The sequence below is a fragment of the Babylonia areolata genome, chromosome 19, assembly GCF_041734735.1.
Source record: "Babylonia areolata isolate BAREFJ2019XMU chromosome 19, ASM4173473v1, whole genome shotgun sequence".
NCBI lineage: Eukaryota > Metazoa > Mollusca > Gastropoda > Neogastropoda > Buccinidae > Babylonia > Babylonia areolata.
In genome coordinates this window covers 35,722,769-35,744,513 of record NC_134894.1, presented here as the reverse complement: position 1 = coordinate 35,744,513, position 21,745 = coordinate 35,722,769, and the positions used below count along the sequence as shown (strand labels likewise).

The 21,745-nt window shown below is 48.1% G+C and overlaps 1 protein-coding gene across 2 annotated transcripts in view; it reads right to left on the bottom strand.

Moving 5' to 3' along the window:
* Nucleotides 1-21,745, bottom strand: part of LOC143293662 (polycystin-1-like protein 1) — a 233,326-nt gene that overhangs the window by 182,802 nt on the left and 28,779 nt on the right. For both annotated transcript variants that reach the window (XM_076604790.1, XM_076604791.1), the window contains exons 4-6: nucleotides 6,607-6,693; nucleotides 5,335-5,449; nucleotides 2,164-3,423 (exon numbers count right to left, since the gene is read on the bottom strand). In XM_076604790.1, the coding sequence (XP_076460905.1) occupies nucleotides 2,164-3,423; nucleotides 5,335-5,449; nucleotides 6,607-6,693 (1,462 nt within the window). The remainder of the gene's footprint in view (nucleotides 1-2,163; nucleotides 3,424-5,334; nucleotides 5,450-6,606; nucleotides 6,694-21,745) is intronic.

Below are 21,745 nucleotides of genomic sequence, written 5' to 3'. Positions count from 1 at the left end.
AAGACCGACTGAGAGAAACAGAGCCAGGCTCAGAAACCGAGAGCGCTTGCGGCACCCATCATGAGATGAACGGATGGCCCATTACGTGAAGTGACTGCTTCCTTTATCATGAAAAAATCATATCACGAAACTGACACTGTTGACAGTGCCTTTCACATCTCTGCCCCAAAACGTGCCGGTTTCACGTTCTGATGAGCCCTACAGGAATCCAGCACGGGCGATGGCGAATTACGTAAAAAAATTGAAGATGCCAGAAATCAGACATGATGAAAGTCACATCGGGTTAGAGTGGTGGGCGCTCATGCGTGTGTGTGTGCGCTCACACACAGACACACAGAACAGAGGCATGCACACACACACACACACACACACACACACACGTGCACTCAAACACACGCACACACGGACCGCACACGAATGCGTGCAGTCTTTTTCTTTTTTAAATTCGGGAAGGCAAACAGACAAGAGGATGTGGAGAGGCAAGGTGACTCCTTGAGAACCACACCACACACCACTCTTGATCAGAACGAGATGAGGAAAAGTGCTGGACGCTGGAGTGTGGAGGGTGGGAGAAGACAGAGAGAGGTGAACGAACACCAAGGCATGGAGAATATAGAAGAGAGAGAGAGACGGGGAGGGGGTGGGGGGAAGAGATAGAGAGTGGGTGTACGTGTGAGACAGACAGAATGGAGAAGAGAGAGAGAGAGACAGAGAGAGAGGGAGCAGAGAATAGGGGGAGGGAGAGGGAGATCGAGGATGGGTGGGTGGGTGGACGGATAGACAGGCATGGAGAATACAGAAGAGAGAGAGAGAAAGAGAGACAGAGAGAGACACAGAGAGAGAGAGAGAGAGAGGTGGGGGAGAGGGAGATCGAGGGTGAGTGGGTGTGAGACAGACCAACAGACGGAGAGAGAGGCGAACGAATAGAAAGGCATGGAGAATATGATAGAGAGTGAGATAAAGAAAGAAAGAGAGAGAGAGAGATCGGGGGAATAGGGGGGCGGGGGGGGGGAGGGAGATCGAGGGTGGGTGGGTGTGAGACAGACAGACCAACAGACGGAGAGAGAGGCGAACGAATAGAAAGGCATTGAGAATATGATAGAGAGAGAGAGACAGAGACAGAGAGCGGGGGAATAGGGGAGGGAGAGGGAGATTGAGGGTGGGTGGGTGTGAGACAGACAGACTGATAGATAAGAGGACGGACAGACAGGCATGGAGAAGAGAGAAAGAGAGGGGGTGATAGGGAGACTGAGGGTGGGTGGATGTGTGACAGACAGACAAACAGACTGATAGAGAGGCGGACGGATAGACAGGCATGGAGAATGGAGAAGAGAGAAAGGGGTTGGGGCGGGGTGGGGGGGAGAGGGAGATCGAAGGTGGGTGGGTGTGAGAGAGATAGACAGACCAACAGACGGATAGAGAGGCGAATGGATAGGTATTGAGGATGGAAAAGAGAGAGAGAGAGCGAGCGAGAGAGAGAGAGAGAGATGTGAAACGCTCATACTCAAGCGCACACATGCATGCATCCACATATGCACATTAAATACATACCAAACATGAACAAGCAAGTGCTCATACACACACGCACACACGTACATGTACACACATTAACGCCCCGCAACCCCTCCTCCCTTAACAGACACACATACACGCACACTCACGCATATGTGACAATGTGGTATGGACACACACACACACACACACACACACACACGCACACACACTATAATCCCTCCATGACCATATCTCACTCCAACCTCCTTCTCACTCCCATCCTTCTGTCTGTCCCTCCCATCAGCCTCCCCCCCCCCTCCTCCTCCTCCTTCCCAACCACTGCCCACCACCCCCCTCCACGACCCCCCTCGCATTCCCACTCCCCCCCCTCCCCTCCAATCACTTCCCCTCTCTCCCTCCCACCCTTTGCTCTCTCCCTCCATCCCACTGCACCTTTCCATCGCTCTTTCTTCTCTCCTTCCCTCTCTCTCTCTCCCTCGCGCCCCCCCCGCCCCCTCCACCCTCCCCCATTACCACCTATCCCTTCCTCTCTCTCTCCAACCCTTTGCTCCCTCTCCTCCTCCCCCCTGTCCCCAAATCCCCCTCCCTCTCGCTCTCCCTCTCTCTCTCTCACACACACACACACACACACACCAGAGTGTGACTCACCTCCTTGCTGCACCAGCAGCACGGCGGAGGTGTTGGTGGTGGCCCGCAACACCAGCTGCAGCTCCCCCATCAGCGGCTGCACCACCACGAACCCGGACAGCTCCGCCGACGACACAGCGTTGTGGGCATGCACCTTCACGGGGTGCACCCCCGGGGACTCGAACACCCGTGACACGGTGGCCGTGGTCCTGGGGGGCACGTATTGCAGACCCCCACCGATCTCCTTCCAGGCCGGGCGGTCAAACTCAAAGCGCAGACGGGTGCCTCCCAGAGCGGTGACTTGCATGAGCACCTTCTGGCCAGGGGCGGCTTCAGAGTCGCCCATGCGGAGGCATCGTACGGGAATGTCCACCACCACTGGCCGGTCCAGCGTGGTCAGCAGAGAGCTGACGTTGTTGCTGGCCCGCACGCTGACATTGTAGATTCCCTGGGTCAGGTACTGGTGAGCGGCCTTGGACACGGTGCTGCCGGACTCCACTTCCGTCTGGTGGCCCCCACGAGGGTCTCCGAAGTGCCACTGGAAGGCGACGTGGTCGACGACCCCTTGCACTTCCGCTCGACACTCCACTTCTTCCTCCACGGTAATGTGAGGTGGGTGAGGGTTACAGGAGAGCCGCACGTCGTCTATGCTTCTCTGCACATGAACGGAAGCGCTGGCTTTGACCTTCCCTAAAGGGTTGCTGGCCACTACGGTCACTCGGTGGACCTCAGTTTCGTGAAAGACCAGGGAAAGTTCTGTCTGTGATGTCGTCTGGTTGACCACCACCCGGCCCAGCTTGTCCAGGACCAGCCAGTGCACGCTGAGGTGGTCGGAAGTAACCGCCAGCTGCAGAGACAGGTCGACCCTCTCACCGGCAGCCACGGGGGACCTCACGCGCAGGGAGGTGTCCTGGAGACGGTTGAAGATGCGGAGGGGAGAGGACAGGGTGTCGGTGACGTTTTCTCGCGTGACATTGTTGAGCACCACGACCCTCGGGGTGAAGACCCCTTCTGCCCTGTACTGGAAAGGGAACTCTACCTCCAACCGGCAGCCCTCGCCATAGCTGGCCATCAGCGTGGTCAGCAGGTGCTCCCTCTGGGACAGCAGCAGCGCCTCGTGGTGGTGTTGCTGCAGTAGTTCCAGGACGTCGTGCGTGTCCCACATGGTGACCTCCGGGTCCACCTCCCGGATGGCGATCAGGGTTTTGGTTTCCCGGAGAAGCGCCACACCCAGTCGCCCGTCCCCAAACAGCACGTACAGGACAGAGTTGTGGCGGTCAGCTGAAAGGGGGAAAAAGGATCCCATCATGTCAATCAATAGCTCATGATAAAACAAGATATGAATGAAAAGGATTCCATCAAGTGGATCAATAGTTCAAATCAAGGTAAAAACAAGATATGAAAGGAAAGGACCCCATCAAGTCAATCAACAGTTCAAATCAAGACAGCACAACAACAACAAAATTTTTGTCAGGAAATCCTGTGGTCGGTACATGAAACATGGAACATGGAGGTACATGTTATATATTCCATGTAACTTATACAGAAACATGTAACACATTTGGCATTGTGCTCATAATCATGACAATAGCCATACTAACTGATCGGTTGAGAGGTCAACCAATTAGTATTGGCAACTGCTGGTTGGAATGAATGATTCAGTCAGTCAGTCAGACAGACAATCAATCGATCAAATCCATCAATCAAATGTGTCAGCAGTCAGCTGAACTGAATAATATTAAAGGACTCGATCAGCTGACCAGTCGATCAAATCAGTCCAAAAAAAAAGTTATGCAAACCCCAATGGTAAAGGTTCAGTAGTTTATAAGTTCCAAAGCGTTAACTCAGTTTTCTGTGAAGGACTATGACTCTCAAACAAGGAGGCAAAATTGCACTGGCTCTTAGTGTTGCAGCCTTGGGGACTAGTTGGCCTTTGGGAACTATCCCAACGCCAACTGTCCTAAAAACCCTCTTGGCCGAGAGAGTGGGGATGTAACTTGGGCAAGACACTCTCCACTATAATCAAATTCTAGCCCAAATAGTCGGAACAGCAGTTGCCTCCTCTGCTGTTCTGATGGTCATAGTCGGACACGACTATCATAAGTAAAAGCCTTTAACAGCCTTAAAGGCAATGACGTTGTTGGGAACTATCCCAACGCCAACTGTCCTAACACCCTCTTGGCCGAGAGAGTGGGGATGTAACTTGGGCAAGACACTCTCCACTATAATCAAATTCTAGCCCAAATAGTCGGAACAGCAGTTGCCTCCTCTGCTGTTCTGATGGTCATAGTCGGACACGACTATCATAAGTAAAAGCCTTTAACAGCCTTAAAGGCAATGAATTAATTTTGTTTTCACTCAGGTTAGAACGCAGGGCCCAATCATCTCCTTCCGAGGCTTTTATTGTTTTAACCTTCCCTGGCCGAAGTCAGGTACCTATCCATTCACACATGAGTAGAGCGAGGGAAATCTGAGTGAAGTGCCTTTCCCAAGGACATAACAACAGTCCGAAATTGGGTCAAGAACTCACTGGTGAATGTTGGTTCAGAAGTCCAGCACATAACCGATTCTCTGTCACAGCTCCCACAGGGAGGTAGGCCAAAGTCCATTGGAAAGTTCTCTTTTTTCAGAGACAGGTCCACCATCGCAACTGGCTGGTTATATACCACATGGTGTTAAGTTTGAAGTGTATACTCGATTACAATTAGTAAATAAATCATACTTACAGCACACACACACACACACACACACACACACACACACACACACACACATACAGTGGAGTGATGGCCTAGAGGTAACGCGTCCGCCTAGGAAGCGAGATAATCTGAGCGCGCTGGTTCGAATCACGGCTTGAGCCATCGATATTTTCTCTCCCTCCTCTAGACCTTGAGTGGTGGTCTGGACGCTAGTCATTCGGATGAGACGATAAACCGAGGTCCCGTGTGCAGCATGCACTTAGCGCATGTAAAAGAATCCACGGCGACAAAAGGGCTGTTCCGGGCAAAATTCTGTAGAAAAATTCACTTCGATAGGAAAAACAAATAAAACTGCACGCAGGAAAAAATACCAAAAAATGGGTGGCGCTGTAGTATAGCAACGCGCTCTCCCTGGGGAGAGAGAAATCTGTTGTGATAAAAAGATATACAAATACAAATACATACATACATACATATAAAACAGAGACCATACCTGTTTGTAGCCGCAATGAGAAGGTGATGGTGTGGTTGGTAGCGAAGCCAGAGATGTCAGGTGACGATTGTTGCACTGACAGTCCCAGCTGACCCAGCTTTCTGTCCACAACCACCTGGGGGGAAAACAACGTAATAACGACTGAGAGACTGGGTAGGGTTTGGGAAAGACAGCATCGACGGCTGAGATGTTGATGACAATGATGTAGATAGGAGGAAGTTTGAGGAGAAGAATGCAGAGAAAGCAGTGTGGAAAAATAATGAAACTGAATAATAAGAAAAAAAAAAAAAAAAAATTGAGTAAAGCAGGGGTGGGTTTGGGGAAGAAGCAAAAAATAAAACACAACCACAATCCCCACAACCCCCCAAAAAACCACATCATCTTTCTATATAATCCCTACCGATGCTTTAACTTCGTGATAACTGGATGATAAGCTTCGCGCTGTTGACCCTTAAGTCTAGCATGTTGATCTGGCTTCAAAGCTGTATACGCGTGACCGAGTGCCAAAAACAAGGGCTGTTTCGAGTGAATCGACTTACGTGTGTCACAACCTATTTCAGGATTGCTTTCCAACAACAAGTCATGCGAAGGGGTGGCCCGCAGAGGAACACGTGGCCCTATAATTGTATCAAAACGCCACCCGTGCCCCGCTGGTACTCTCCTCTTTCCGGTCTTTCGTTTCTCTTTCTCCCCCCCCCCCCCCCCCCCCCCCCCGCCCTCCCCACCCCTCCTCCCACCAGTCTAACCCACCCCCTTTTTTTCTTGTCTTTTTTTTCTTTTTCTTATCTACTCACCCATCATCCCTCCACACCACCTTTTTTTTCATTTCCTTCCTTCCCCACCTCCACCCAGCGGATGGGTCGAGATGAGTTCAACGACCTACTATACTGGCTTGTGCTCTTGAGGTCAAATTGTTCAGGGCTGGGTCTTGGTGTTTTTTTTTTGTTTTGTTTTGTTGGGGTTTTTTTTAGTGAAGATTTCGTAGGTTGTTGTTTGAGAAGGGGGTGTGGGTAGGGGTAAATCCTTCAACCCCCTGTCTGTTTTTTGTTGTTGTTGTTTAAAGGTCACAAGCTACTAATGTCAGAACTTTTCTGTTTACATCTGCAGCCTCGTCTCATCACACACACACACAACACACACACACACACACACATGCATAAACCCAACGGAGATCCGCTGTCTCTAACACTCTGTTCAAGCATTTCGACCATCAAGGCAAAGGCAGCATTAATATAAGGAAAATAAAAACAAGAATGAAAACGAACAACTCACCATTCTGATCTGAGCAGTATCCTGTCCATACTCATTCCAGGCGACAACGTGGATAAGGTACAGTCCAGGTCTGGGAAACAGAAGACGCTGAAAGAGAACACAACTCCATATTATATACTGTTGAGAATAGTCCTGAAATAGAATAAGCATTTTAGAGAACAGAATAAAATATGGAATGCGTATTTTAAAGAATAAAATAGAACATACGATATGCATCTATTTACCGAAAAGTACCGGGGCCAGGTTGCACGAGGAGATCTGTGCAGTGCTGAGTTTGCTTAGGAGTTAAGAATGTTCCCAAGTACATGTAATTTACCGTGGAGCTGGGAACATTCTTAACGATCAGCAAACTTAGCGCTGCCTGAGTTCGCTCATGCAACCAGTCCCAGGGTCATAAGGAAAACTGAGGAAGGCGTCAGGGGGCAGTTAAAAAGAAAAAAAAATGTTGACCCTAAAAACACAAATTGAAAATTACATACAAACGAATAACTGTTATACAGCAGGGATGTAGACATAAGAGCATGTGCATACGTATGCATCCATCCAACCACCCACACACACTCACCTCCTCACCCCCACCACCACACACACACATAAATGCATACATTTGCAGATTTTAAATGACACTAACTTTTTGACACAAGTTGAGAAGTCTATTCGTTAACTTGAGAGAAGCTAACTTTTCGAGCATGCTTGCAAGTTGTTGTTGTTGTTGTTGTTGTTGTTTGGTGGGGTTTTTTTTGTTGTTGTTGTTTTTGTTTTATTGACTCTGTGGTCTTTATATAGTTTGGTATGGCTGTTGTCAGAAGATTCAAAACAGCGTTTCGGCTGAAAAGGAAAAAAAACAACAAAAAACGATAGATACTTCGCCTGCAGTGTATGTAATGTACTGTTGTTCGATAAGCATTTCCTAGCTGTTGGGAGCTTACTTTCTATTCAGGACGTACTGTATTTATTCTGCAACATTACATGTTTCGAGAAACAGTCAACGTAAACCAATGAACGTCCACGAAGCTCTTGTCATGTGATGTTACGTCATAACTGAATATGCATAAGAAGCAGGTTAAAAAAAAATAAAAAAAAGTCGAACACAGAGAAACCTTCGCGTATTTTGATCGACCTGCTCAACAGCGACTCCACACAGTGGAGTGTAAGATGTGCGGTCTTCAGAAACGGAACGTGCTACAGTTGGCCCGCGTAATGTGCTGACCCGCTAGCACTCGCAAGTTTCTTTAGAACTATGTTCAGATGTGGGCATTTAGGCATCAGAACGTATCTGCCGCCTCAGTCATCATCATCATCAACAACAACAACCACACACACACACACACACACACACACACACACACACACACACACACACGGGGTGGGGATGGAGGGGGGGGGGTGCAGGGTGGGGGAGGGGGGGACGTAGCAGGAAGTGACACAGCCAACAATCAATACAGGACGATGCCTCGTGCATGCGTTTCCCCCAGCTAAAAGTGCCAGACTCAGTACAGGAACTATTGCATCATCAAGACAGTAACGTCACTATCGGGCAAGGAAGATGCACTCCATGACCCATCACGGAACGAGAGACCACCCAGATAAGAACCTTCTTGTCGTGGTATAGGCCTCTGCCTGTATCAGACCCAATCTCCTGCTGATCGACCCTCCCCCTACCCACTCCCCACACCCTCCTGTGCAGTACCAGCACAGCACAGCACAGCATCAGCTGTCTGAAGCAGCTACAGACCACCAGCCAGTCGCCCAGTGCTGCTGGAGAGACACAAGAGTCAGTCTTTGTGGATCCCCGAAGAGGAAGGGATGGTTGCTAGCTGGGGAGCTGAATGATGAGATGGGACATTGCTTGTGTCAAAAGGCCGACATTGTCATAATTCTCTTCGCGAAACGAGTATTGAGTATTTCACTCTATTTGTAGGGGGAAAAAAAGAAGAAAAAAAAAAAGAAGAAGAAAGGCACATGAAAAAGTACTAGAATGCATGGAAATTTTCTTTTTCGGATTATTTTTCATTTGATTTACATACACGTAGTGTGTCACGAGAAACCAAATAACTGTAGTGCTGTATATTATGGGATTTCCCCCCCATGTCTTTGCCATGTGCATGTATGCATTGGACTATTCAGCCATCTGCGCATTCACAGATAGATTCATGAGCATCCTCCCCCCCACCCCACCACCACCCTCCCCCCATCCCCCAGCTGGATGACAACGATGGTCATCATCGATCTCGATGGACACACCACCACCATGCATGTCATAATCAAAATATAATCTGGGTGCTGATACAGACATCCCAATTATCAAAACTCATGTCACAATTATTAATACTAATGTGAATTCACCTTTTATAAATCGTCACATCCGAGTTTAAAAGACCATGGATCTCTCTCTCTCTCCCTCTCTCTCTTTTCCATTTCATGTTTATCAATCTTCTTGCTTTAAACAATTCCAAGTATAATAAAACTTCTTTTTTTTTAAAGTTTATAAGCATATTAACGATTAAAATGATATTTTATTTCACAACATAAAATAATTATGGAGAAAAACAATATGGAAAATGACGACGATGAAGAGGAGAAAGAACAAGAGACAATGACAAGGGTGATTATCTTGTCACGCAGTCAGTCAGCCAATCAGCCAGTCTGTTTTCTTTTTACTGTCTTTCTTTGACCAGTCCATAGGCAGACAGGAAGTTTCAGTTTCAGTATCAGTAGCTCAAGGACGCGTCACTGCGTTCGGACAAATCCATATACGCTACACCACATCTGCCAAGCAGATGCCTGACCAGCGGCGTGAGAAAAAAAGTCCGAACCAGATTCGAACCCCGCGTGTTCGGGTGAGAAGAAACTGTCTTACCCATTACACTATCGTGGCTCCTTGACAGGAAGCGAGAAGTGACGGAAGAGGGAAGATGGGGCGGGGGGTTACGGGGGTGTGGGAGGTTGAGAAGCGAGGGAGATGGATGTGAGAGGCAAAAGAAAAAGGAGGACGATGCGGTATAAAGAGGAGGAAAGAGGAGGAAGACAAGGAAGAGCAGAAGCAGGATATGGTGATGATGAAGAAAAAGACACATGCTTAAATAAACACGCTGCTTCACGCTCGAAATGGTGTTTTGATTGGATTCGTGGCTTCGATCATGTGCGCTTCTGGGTTTGGAGCTGTCATATAAACACGCAGACAAGCACACACACACACACACACACACACATACACACACACACACACACACGAAAACATACATACACGCATGAAAGCACTAACACACGCGCGCGCAAGCACGCACGAACACACATGCATGCTCGCAGATGAATGCATGCACATGCGTGTGCGCTTACTGAACACCCAATGCACTTCATCCCTTTTGACACGTACCAGAACACACACACACACACACACACACACACACACACACACACACACACACAAAGAGAGAGAGAGAGAGAGAGAGAGAGAGAGAGAACGAACGAACGAACGAACGAACTTTTTTTTAATGAAGGAAGTGGAATAAGCATGCATATGCTTTTATGCATCCAGCCCTAAGGGCAAAGAGAGAGGGGGACGGGGTGGAGAGAGACCGGAGGAGATAAAGAGAGAAACTGACAAGATAAAGATATCGACCGAGATAGACATTGATAGAAAGGGCGAGAGAGACACAGAGAGAGAGAAAGGGCGGGATGGAGAGATATAAATAGAGAGAGAGAGAGAGAGAGAGAGAGAGAGAGAGATGACGGACACAATATGACTGATCAGTGGACAAAATAAAATTATCATATTTACACCTATCTCCAGAACACACACACACACACTCTCTCTCTCTCTCTCTCTCTCTCTCTCTCTCTCTCTCTCTGACTGATCGGTGGACAAAATAATATTATATTTACACCTATCTCCAGAACACACACACACACTCTCTCTCTCTCTCTCTCTCTCTCTCTGTGTGTGTGTGTGTGTGTGTGTGTGTGTGTGTGTGTGTGTGTGTGTGTGTGTGTATCTCGCTCGCTCGCTCCACTTTCCCTCAGTCTTTTAATTCAGCACAGATCGACTTCGCCTGTTCTTGAAAGCAAAGCGATGACGTATGAGACCAACGCACTGCAAATAAAACTGTTTCCTGATTGCTGTGCATTCCAGATGATGCCTGCCCGCACACCTCTCTCACAGATCATTAGTGCTCAAGTGTTTCTCATCGGAAATGAATGGCATGGTTACATGGTAACACAAGAAACAATCAGACTGCTTTGATTTCTTCTTGCGAAATATCCACTCCCGACAATAGCTTCGTTTTTCTTTTCTTTTCTTTTTTTTCTTCTTTTTTTTTTTCCTTTCTGTTTGTTGTTTTTCGAAAGCGGATTGGATCCAAAACGAACAGCAACATTGTTAACCGGTACATATATTACAGCTTCACTGGATACAAACAAAAAGCCAGAATCCTTTCCAAAGTGTCACCATAAATGCAACACATCTCACCGTTACTGTGATAATAAAATTCCGACTCTAAAAGAGAAAGGAGGCAGTCGTAATTTAAGCTTATAGAAAAGGAAGAGCGAGAGTAATTATTTAACAACAACTTACTTGACCGTTACCACAGAAGGTTGAGAAGAAGAAGAAGAAGAAGAAGAAGAAGAAGAAGAAGAAGATCACTTTCAGTTCCAAGGAGGCACTGAACCATGCAGACTGATCCACAATACGATGCACCACTTCTGATTAAAAGAAGAGCTGAGGAAAACAGTAAAGAAAGAAGCGGATGATAACCCTCCCCCGAAGTGATGTGGATGCGAGGTCGAAAAAAAATAAAATAAAATAACAATGCCTCGTAAATGTGTTTAGTAGCCGAATGAAAACAAAACAGAAAACAGAAAACAAAAAACACAACAACAAAAAACCAACAAAAAAGCACGAAAACAAAACACAACAAAACAAAACAAAACAAAAATCCCCTGTCAAGTTCACCCACCAGACAAGACTATTCCAAAGCCATACCCTGCTCTCAACATGAGATAGACTGACAATGTAAACACACCCTTCACTGACCTTTCTTCAGAAAACCAACAACAAGAAGAAAAATCGCCAATATCCTCGTAAACTGAAACAGTCCTGTCCTCGATTCTCTCTCTCTCTCTCTCTCTCTCTCTCTCTCTCCAAAACTGGTTATCCTTGGCTGACTTGCTCAACGTTTCCCTGCCTCTCGAGTTGGCTGATGCATGGGAGGCACATTCACCTCCAAACTCAACTTTATCTCCCATGAGAAGGAAGAAAGAGAGAGAGTTGATAGAAGCAGAGGAAGGAAGGACGGAAGGAAGGAATAGGATGTGAATTCTCCCTCGAGGTCGTGTGCACGCAAGAAGGAAGTAGGAAGAAGAAGAAAAAGAAAAAGTTCCTGCCAATTTTGTCAAGTTCAGCCACCAGACAGGCTGGGCGACAAGTGTTGCTTATCTACAGCGGGGTGGGGAAGGAGAAAGGCATAATGACTGTGAGGCGAGACAAAACCCCGCAATTAATCAGTCGCTCAGCAGACACACATGCGATTCTCTCCCCTCATTCCTTCTCCCTTCCCCCCCCCCCCCCCCCGCCCCCAGTGTGTGTGTGCCCCTGCTTTTCTAAGGTTGATGTGTTGGGGGGGGGGGGGGGGGGGGGGGGGTTGTGTTTTTTTGTTTTTTGTTGTTGTTTTTTTTCATATGCTGGATTTTGAAAAGTGGATCTGTCTATATTTCTATCCGTCTGTATTTGACAAGTGCTAGATATGATGCTCTTTTTTCACTTCTTGTCAATGCAGCATCAATATCCGAATCCCAGATTGCAAAAATTATTTCATTGTTACTGTTTAATATATATATATATTATAAATTTAAAAAAATTAAAAAATATTTTAAAAAAAAACACTCCACCAGTCATAGCTAAAACATGCTCTTGAAATAATATCGATTGACATATTGACATGTAAACACCCCTCTCTGATAAAATAATTATTCAAAAAATCCTCCCCAGTATTTTCATAAAGCATCTACCAACACGACTATCATTGATTTTTCCTGCCAACTGGCTGTCCTTGGCTGTGACTTGTTCAACGTTTTCCTGCCTCTCAGGTTGGCTGATGCATGTGAGGCACATTCACCCCAAACTCGACTTTTTTTCCTCATGAGGAGGCGGAATGAGAAAGAGTTGATAGGAGCAGAGGAAGGAAGGAAGGGAGGAAGTGGAAGAGAATTCTCCCTCGAGGTCGAGGTCGTGTGCACGCAAGGGGGAGGGGGAAAAAAGTGTGAGGCATGACGAAACCCCGCACTTTATCAGTCGCTCAGCATTCAGACAAGCGATTCTCTCCCTTCTTCCTCCAGTTTTTTCCCTGCTTTTCAATTGTTTTTCATTTGCTGTATTTTGGGAAAAAGATGTTCTTCTTCTTCTTCTTCTTCTTCTCTCTCTCTCTCTCTCTCTCTCTCTCTCTCTCTCTCTCTCTCTGTAAGTTTGTGTGTGTGTGTGTGGTTTAGCACTAAAAATAAAGTGGTTTTTTTCCCCCTTATCGATGCAACATCAATTCCCAAAACCCAGGTCACATACTTGGACTGCCAAAGTATCTCAGACGGCAAGCTTCAAACCTAGTCTGAGGAGACAGAGCACCAGGAGACCGCGTTGGGCCCAACAGAGGTGTTGGAATAGCAGACTTAGCCCTCAGGACTGGATAGGCACTTTGAGCATGACTTTGGTATCATACAGAAGCATCAGAAAATTATTGTAAGATAGCTCCTCTATAAATAGCTCATACCGACATACACTGAATCCAAAATGAACAACACCAAAGTGAAATTTTGTCACAGAAGTCCAAAGTGTATTTCCTCATTTCCTCAGCAAATACTGAATATTTCAACGTCACTGTTTGTAATATAGCTACCCTATGGCCAAATCTATTCTTAATGTAATATACACTGATATTTACACACATCCTACAATGACAATTCTTAAAGGAACAAAAAAATTTTTACCAACATCCTTCTGAAGTTCTTTGTTGTCAATGAATCTATAAACAGATATACGTCCGTGTTGGTGACACTTTGTTAACGCTATACGTCCGTCTTCGATTTTCCCGTCAAAACTGGTCGTCGTAAGTTGAATGCTCGGTGTTTCCCTGCACGGAGATAACTGGTGGATTGCGCCGGCATTTACTCCAAACTCGACTATTTCCACAGAAAGACAGACAGGCAGATAGATAGATAGACTGATAGAGGGGGAAGAGCTGATGGGTAGAGGGATGAAGGAAGGAAGGGGACGACAATCCTCACTTGAGGTACCGTGCATGCGAGATTTAAAACAGATATATAAATAAATTAATTAATTAAATAAAAAGTAAAATCAAATCAAATTGATACCTCCATTTTTCTGTCCCATCTTCTGTCAGGCTCATCTCGAGTCTCACCTACCTACCCACCCCGCTCCCCGCCCCCTTCCTATACACAACCACCATATCTGGACTAAAAGCTCCCGTCCTAGATCCTGGTGATTTTGTCATGTCGATAAAAGAAAACACTACAAAACGAAATGTTTTATTTCAAAATTTTCCTATGTTGCTGGCTACGCTGTCCAACCAAGTATTGCTTAGCTACTGCCAGATTGGCTCAAATGTCTGTGAGGCCGGACAAAACCATGCAATTATTCAGTCGCCGCTGGGCATGAAGCGCGAGCGATTCCGCCCTCCCCTCTCAATCCACTCCACTCCTTTTTTTTTTCTTTTTTTTTGGGGGGGGGGGGGGGGGGGGGGGGGTTCCGGGGGTGGGGGGTCCGCTTTTCACTGGGCTTTCACCGTTATGGAAAGTGTCACTCACGCATGCAAACACACACAGAAGTTGTGTGTGTGTGTGTGTGTGTGTGTCTGTGTGTCTGTGTGTCTGTGTGTGTTCTTTAGTTTAGCGTCTTTTCACTATCAGTGATATTAGATGTGTGTGTGTGTATGTGTGTGTGTGTGTAAGACCGAAGGGGCCGGTGTGGGGTAAAGAAGGCATGGTGTGGGTCAGGTGTGTGCAGATAGGTGGATGGAGATGTGAAATAGGCTGTGGCCCGAAGAAAAAACCTGCACCTGCCGAGGCCGTCCTACACGTGGCAGTATCTGCACCTGTGGGACTGTGAGCGTCGGTTGGCGAGAGAGTGGGGAAGGGACTGCACAACTCCTCCTCACTAAAAAATGTCACCTGTGCTGGTCAGGCAACCAGGCTAATGTCGGAACGACGAGCTAGCTCTTCAACACCCAGCTTTCCCAAGCCCTGTGGCGATGGAGAAGTGGTAACGGGGACAGGCAGAGGATGCTGCTGGCAGTTCCTAGTCACGACTCTGCACGCAGGCGGCTGTGGGATGATGGTCGTCCGCCGTAGACTGGGGCAGATGCGGCGCCCGTATCCTCCCACAGTGCCAGAGCAGCCCTTTTTAGGGACAGCATTGCTCTCCCCACATGGGTAAGGGGAGATAAAAGGATATGGATCCCCAAACAAAGCCTGCCTGACCTAGTACCTAGTAGGAAACCGCACCTGCTTGGACATCAATAGCGGTCGAAAACAACAAAAGAAAAGAACCAGGAGTCATGCCCTGACTCTGGGTGCCTGGAATGTTCGCACCCTCTTAGACAGAGACGACAGACCAGAAAGACGCACAGCACTCATTGCTAGAATGCTTAATCGCTACCAGGTGGACATAGCAGCCCTGAGCGAATCCAGGTTTGCGGGTGAAACCCAGCTGGAGGAAGTTGGAGGGGGTTACACCTTCTAATGCATTGGGAAGCCAGATGGCACCCCAAGAACCTCATGCGTGGGCTTTGCCATACGAACCAAACTTGCACGACAGCTTGACAGCCTTCCACATGGGATAAACGACAGGCTGATGACCCTGCGTCTGAAGCTGTCCAAGGATCGCTTCGCCACAGTCATCAGCTGCTATGCCCCGACGATGACCAACCCTGATGATATCAAAGAAGCTTTCTACGAGGAGCTCAGCCGCACCATTTCAGCGGTAGACAGAAAGGACAGGCTGATCATCCTTGGGGATTTCAATGCCCGCGTCGGCGTGGACTTCTCCTCGGGCCAAAAGTCCTAGGACAGCACGGCACTGGCAAGTGCAACTCCAACGAACTGCTTTTGCTCTCGCTCTGTGCGCAGCATAGACTGACCATCACCAACACCCTCTTCCAACAAGCGGACAAGTACAAAAACACATGGATGCACCCCCGTTCCAAGCAATGGCACATGCTGGACTATGTGATTGTCCGGCAGAGGGACAGAGGTGATGTTTCCACTACACGCTGCATGAGAGGAGCAGTCTGTTGGTCGGACCATCGCCTGGTACACAGCAAGATGAACATCAGGCTTGCACGCAAGCTCCAACCAGCCAGGCAGAAACCCCCTAGGAAGCTGAACATCCACTGCCTCCCTATCACCAAGGACGTGCTGCAGCAGCAAATCCAAGTAGCTCTCCAAGAAATTCCTGAATCGACTGATGTAGAAGAGGTATGGAGCACCTTTAGAGATGCTGTGTACACAACAACAGCTGACACACTCGGCTTTGTACAGAGGACTGGTTTGACGAGAATGACTCTGGAATCTCCAAGCTCCTGAACACACTGCATATACGGCATCAGGATCACATTTCCGATAAAGACTGCCAGAGGAAGGAGAACCAGTTCTTGCAAACCAAGCAACTCGTACAGAAGAGGCTGCGTGAGATGAAGAACACCTGGTAGGATAGAAAGTCCGAAGAGCTTCAGTCCGCTGCTGATGCTCACGACATGAAGACCTTCCATGATGGTCTCCGAGCTGTGTATGGGCCGAGAGTCACAGGATCAACCCCTGTCCGAGCCTCGGACCAGACCACCCTCCTGACAGACAAGAAAGACATCCTTGCCCGCTGGGCAGAGCACTTCAACACCCTCCTCAACAGGGACTCGTCTGTATCTGACGAGGCAATTGCAGCCCTCCCACAGCTACCAGTCAATGACTCGCTAGCTGCCCCTCCCAACAAGGTCGAGACCCAGAAGGCCCTGAAGCTGACAACGTCAGGAAAAGCACCAGGAGCGGATGGAATCCAGGCTGACATCTACAAGTATGGAGGCGAGGTGCTGACAGACAAGCTGACCGCCCTGTTCCAGTCTATCTGGGAGAGAGGGGAGGTGCCCCAGGATTTCAAGGATGCTTCTATTGTCCACATTTACAAACGGAAGGGGGACAAAACATCCTGCGATAACCACCGTGGAATCTCTCTCCTCTGCATCGCCGGCAAGATCTTCGCCCGCATCATACTGAACAGACTGGTTGACCTTGTCTCCAACACAGTCATCCCTGAAGCACAGTGCGGCTTCCGCTCAGGCAGGGGAACATGTGACATGGTGTTTGCCGTACGCCAGATGCAAGAGAAGTGCCGTGAGCAGAACAAGGAGCTCCACATGGTCTTTGTAGACCTGACTAAGGCCTTTGACACGGTGAACCGCCATGGTCTGTGGAAGATCCTTCTAAAGTTCGGCTGCCCAGAGAGCCTAATCCAGCTGATTGCGTCTTTCCACGATGGCATGCAAGCGAGAGTACAGGAAAATACTGACATGTCGGATCCGTTCCCTGTGGTAAATGGAGTGAAGCAGGGCTGCGTCTTGGCACCCACACTGTTCTCCATTCTCTTCTCTGTCCCCCCCTCACCTGCAATCAAGATCAATGACACAGAGAACAAGTCAGTCGACAAGTTTTGCAACCTGGGCAGGACTCTATGCAGCAACGGAGCCCTTCATGCAGAAGTGACGCTGCGCATCGCCAAGGACAGCTCCGCCTTTGGCAGACTCAACAACAGGCTGTGGAACAACAAAGGCATCAGGCTCAACACCAAGATGAAAACCTACAGAGCTGTTGTGCTGACCACCTTGTTGTACTGCTGTGAAACATGGACGACGTATCGCCGTCACATTCAACAACTTGAGCAGTTTCACCAGAGATGCCTACGAAAGATCCTCGGCATGAAGTGGCAAGACAGGGTCTCCAACCTCCAGGTCCTAGAGAGGAGCGGCCTGCCCAGCATCGAAAGCCTGCTGATCCAGTGCCAGCTACGCTGGACAAGATACGTTGTCCGCATGACAGACAGCAGGATCCCGAAGATGCTTTTGTATGGCCAGCTGAAGGAAGGCCACCGTGAACTTGGAAGACCCTGCAAGCGCTTCAAGAACACCTTGAAGACAAACCTCAAAGCCTGTGACATAGACATCGCTTCCTGGGAAACTGATGCCCTTGACCGCTGTCGCTGGAGGATGCTGTGCTCTAGTGGCATAAATACGTTTGAAAACAAGAGAATGCTGGCCATTAAGGAGAAGCGTGAGCGAAGGAAGCAGGGCTCAACTTCTGGACACGTTTTCCCTTGCAACACCTGTGGGAAGTGCTGCGCATCCAGAATCGGCCTCTTCTCCCATATGAGGACACACACCGACAGATAAGCCTGCCTGCTTACTCATCCGTCGGACCGACGGGAGACCCCATCACAGGGGATGGAGGGTGGAAGGAGGTAGTGAAGGCGTAGAGGTGTGTGAGAGGGAGAGGTGTGTGTGTGTGTGTGTGTGTGTGTGTGTGTGTGTGTGTGTGTGTGTGTGTGCGTGCGTGCGTGCGTGCGTGAAAGAGAGAGTGAGACAGAGAGAGTGAGGAATGCTCAGACAGAGAAAGAGACAGTGACATAATAGTTATGCTTCTTAGTGTAACCATATATGTTTTTGTGTCCACCATACATGTATAATGACAGAGTCAGAAAGACAGAAATCATTACTCATTATTTACTTATGCTTAATTCATGTCATTACGTCTGCCATTCCTTCTTCTCTCTGTCTGTGTTTGTCTGTCTGTGTCTGTCACTGTCTCTGTCTCTCTCTGTCTCCGTCTCTCTGTCTCATTTCACGCTTCCTCCTCTCCAAAGCAATAAAAAGTTTGATCAAAGTTTTCGGATCAGTTTTCCTTCTTTTTTTTCTTTTTTTTTCCTTCGTGCTCCATGTACACTCTGGCCGATAAAGGTGTTCGTTCCCCTCCCTAATCCAACGCCACCCCCACCCCACCCACCCACCCCCGTCTCTCTCTCTCTCTCTCTCTCTCTCTCTCTGGCCAACAAAGGGTGTTCGTTCCCTTCCCCAACCCCACCTCTCTCTCTCTCTCTCTCTCTCTCTCTCGCTCGCTCGCTCGCTGTCCATCTCCTACCCTAACCACCCTTCGAGGCCCCCACCCCTCACCCCTCATCCGAGCGACTGGTACGTGCCCCTGGTGTTCTCTCTCTCTCTCTCTCTCTCTCTCTCTCTCTCTCTCTCTCTCTTGGACTATCGATCTGACACAGTGACAGACAACTTGTGTGGCCGCCATTTGACGGAGTGGTGATGTTAGAGGTGAGGGTGAGTGTGGGTTGGGATAGGGATGAAGTGAGTGGGGGTGGGGGGATGAAGTGAGTGGGCCCCCCCTCACCCCCCTTGGCCCCTCCACGCCCCCCCCCCTCGATCCCCCCACCCCACCCTCCTTCCCCCCAGTGAGATGAGGGGGGGTGATATACCAGATACAAGGATATAGAGTGAAAAGGGTGGGAGGGAAGGAAAGAAGGTATAGACATGAGGGGAAGTGCGCGCGAGTGTGTGTGTGTGTGTGTGGCTGCTATCTTCGTGTATGAGAGAGAGAGAGAGAGAGAGAGAGAGAGAGAGAGTACAGTTACTGCACTGAAAACAGCCAAATGTGTCAATTGGAAGTGGAACATTGAACGTATATTTGAATGTAATGTTTCGGCCTTAACTTTCTGTTCATAAAAAATTAAAATAATGATTAAAAAAAAAAGAGAGAGAGAGAGAGATAAAATGAATGACAATCACTCTTTCTCAAGAATGCACAATTACTTTGAATGTCGGCCTTTTGACACAAGCAGTCTCCCATACTCCTCATCATTCAGCTCTCCAGCTGGCAACCAACCCCCTCTTCCTCATCGTCGGGGATCCACGAAGACTGACTCTTGTGTGTCTCCAGCAGCACTGGGCGACTGGCTGATGGTCTGGAGCTGCTTCAGACAGCTGATGCTGTGCTGTGCTGTGCTGGTGCTGCACAGGAGGGTGTGGGACAGTAGGGAGGAGGGGAGGGGGGAACGGGAGAGAAGTGGGGAAAGAGAGGGTCGATCAGCAGGTGATTGGTCTGATACAGGCAGTGGCCAACCAGGACACGAAGGCTCTTATCTGGGTGGTCTCTCGTCACGTGATGGGCCATAGAGTGCATCTTCCTTGCCCGACAGTAACGTTTGGTGACCGTTCCTGTATTGATGAGTCTGGCATTGTAGCTGCGCGAATAGCATGTGCTTAGTTATGAAGCTATAACTTGTTTCGTTGATTGACAGCTGCTTGTCAACTTTTTTTTTTTTTTCAAGCTAAGTTTTCTGGGTGTTCTAAAAGTGTGTGTGTGTGTGTGTGTGTGTGTGTGTGTGTGTGTGTGTGATCCAAATACCACAAAAATACGCTGAATAACTACATATATGGCAACATAGCAGCAAATTGGGACTAATTTCGTGTTCTGGTAGAACAGGCTGAATTTCCGAAAGCGTTTCTGCCTGAAAGGTATTTAAGTCTAAAAACTAGATTCATTCGAAACTAGTAAAAGTCTGCAACTACAGTGAGGTAAGTTAAGCAACTTAAGAAATGTCGCATACTATTGTTCTTCTCTCTCTCTCTCTCTCTCTCTCTCTCTCTCTCGTTTTCTTTCTTTGGCACAATGTGTTTTGCTCTGACGTTGTAATCCTCCCGTGTCTGCAACTACAGTGAGGTAAGTTAAGCAACTTAAGAAATGTCGCATACTATTGTTCTTCAGCCTCTCTCTCTCTCTCTCTCTCTCTCTCTCTCTCTCTCTCTCTCTCTTGTTTTCTTTCTTTGGCACAATGTGTTTTGCTCTGACGTTGTAATCCTCCCGTGCTCCATCAAGAGTTAAGACAATCATATCCTAAAACACTAACGATTTCTTCGTCCAAACGTTGCATCCTCTCCTAGATGATATTATCATATCAGCAGTATAAAATACAAATAAATAAATAAAAATCACCACACAACTCTCTGTGACATTCCTTTGTCTATGGCTTTCAGTTTCAGTTTCTCAAAGAGGCGTCAATGCCTTCGAACGACTCCATCCATATACGCTACACCACATCTGCTAAGCAAATGCCTCACCAACAGGATTACCCAACATACCAGCCACGCCTTGAGTGCGATCATATACTTATATTTGTGTACCTAACACAATGGAGTTCTTCTACGGCATTTTGCCAAATGACAACACTTATGTTGCTTGCTTCTTTTTTTTTTCTTTTTCTTTTTTTTTTTTCTTTCTTTTTTTTTCAGTTCGTGTGGTGCACACGGCCCTCGATTTATCGTCCCATCCGGATGACTATACTCTAAGTTTGATTTTCGAATTAAACTTGCAATAAAGGGTAAGACCGGGATTCGAACCCAGGCCCTCATAGACAATGAATTGGCAGGTAAGTGTCTTAACCATTCTGCCACAAACGGAAAAGAAAAAAAAAAGATTCCAATGGGATCTCATCCAGTATGAGACATCTGGGTGGCCATTTAAATCTACTTTGGGGATCGCATCTGCATCTACTGCTGTTGATCACAATGTCAGACATGGAGGAATGGCGATCGATTAATGGCCAATATGCCTACCACAGGCAAACCACGATAGAAGGGGGGAGAGGTTCTGTGTTGTCTCTAGCTCGTGATGGCTAGCGAACCTTCCCTGCCGATAATTCCATTAACACCACCATTCCACGAAGCCTGGAAGTGTGGGTGCCTGAAAAGATACTTGCTACAACGGGAGAGCTGAAGCCCGCTCATCCAGGGACCAGACTGTGCGGGGTTCTGTACAAGTGGGCGTCCAGGGAGAGCCACTAATTGATTACACTGATGGAGTTAGCCGGGTGCCATACACCGTCTGGCTTATGGGGTTGGGGTGAGGATGTGGGGGAGGGGGGGCAAGGGGGGGGGGGGGGCAGGGGTTGTGGGGGAGGCGGGGGGTTGGAGGGGGATGAACTCTGTTCGTTCATCATTTCGTGTTCAGGAGTTCGTCCTATGTTTCCAGACGGCCCGTCATAAAGTGGCCAGTCACCTTACACCGTCAGTGTGTGCCTGCGTGCAAC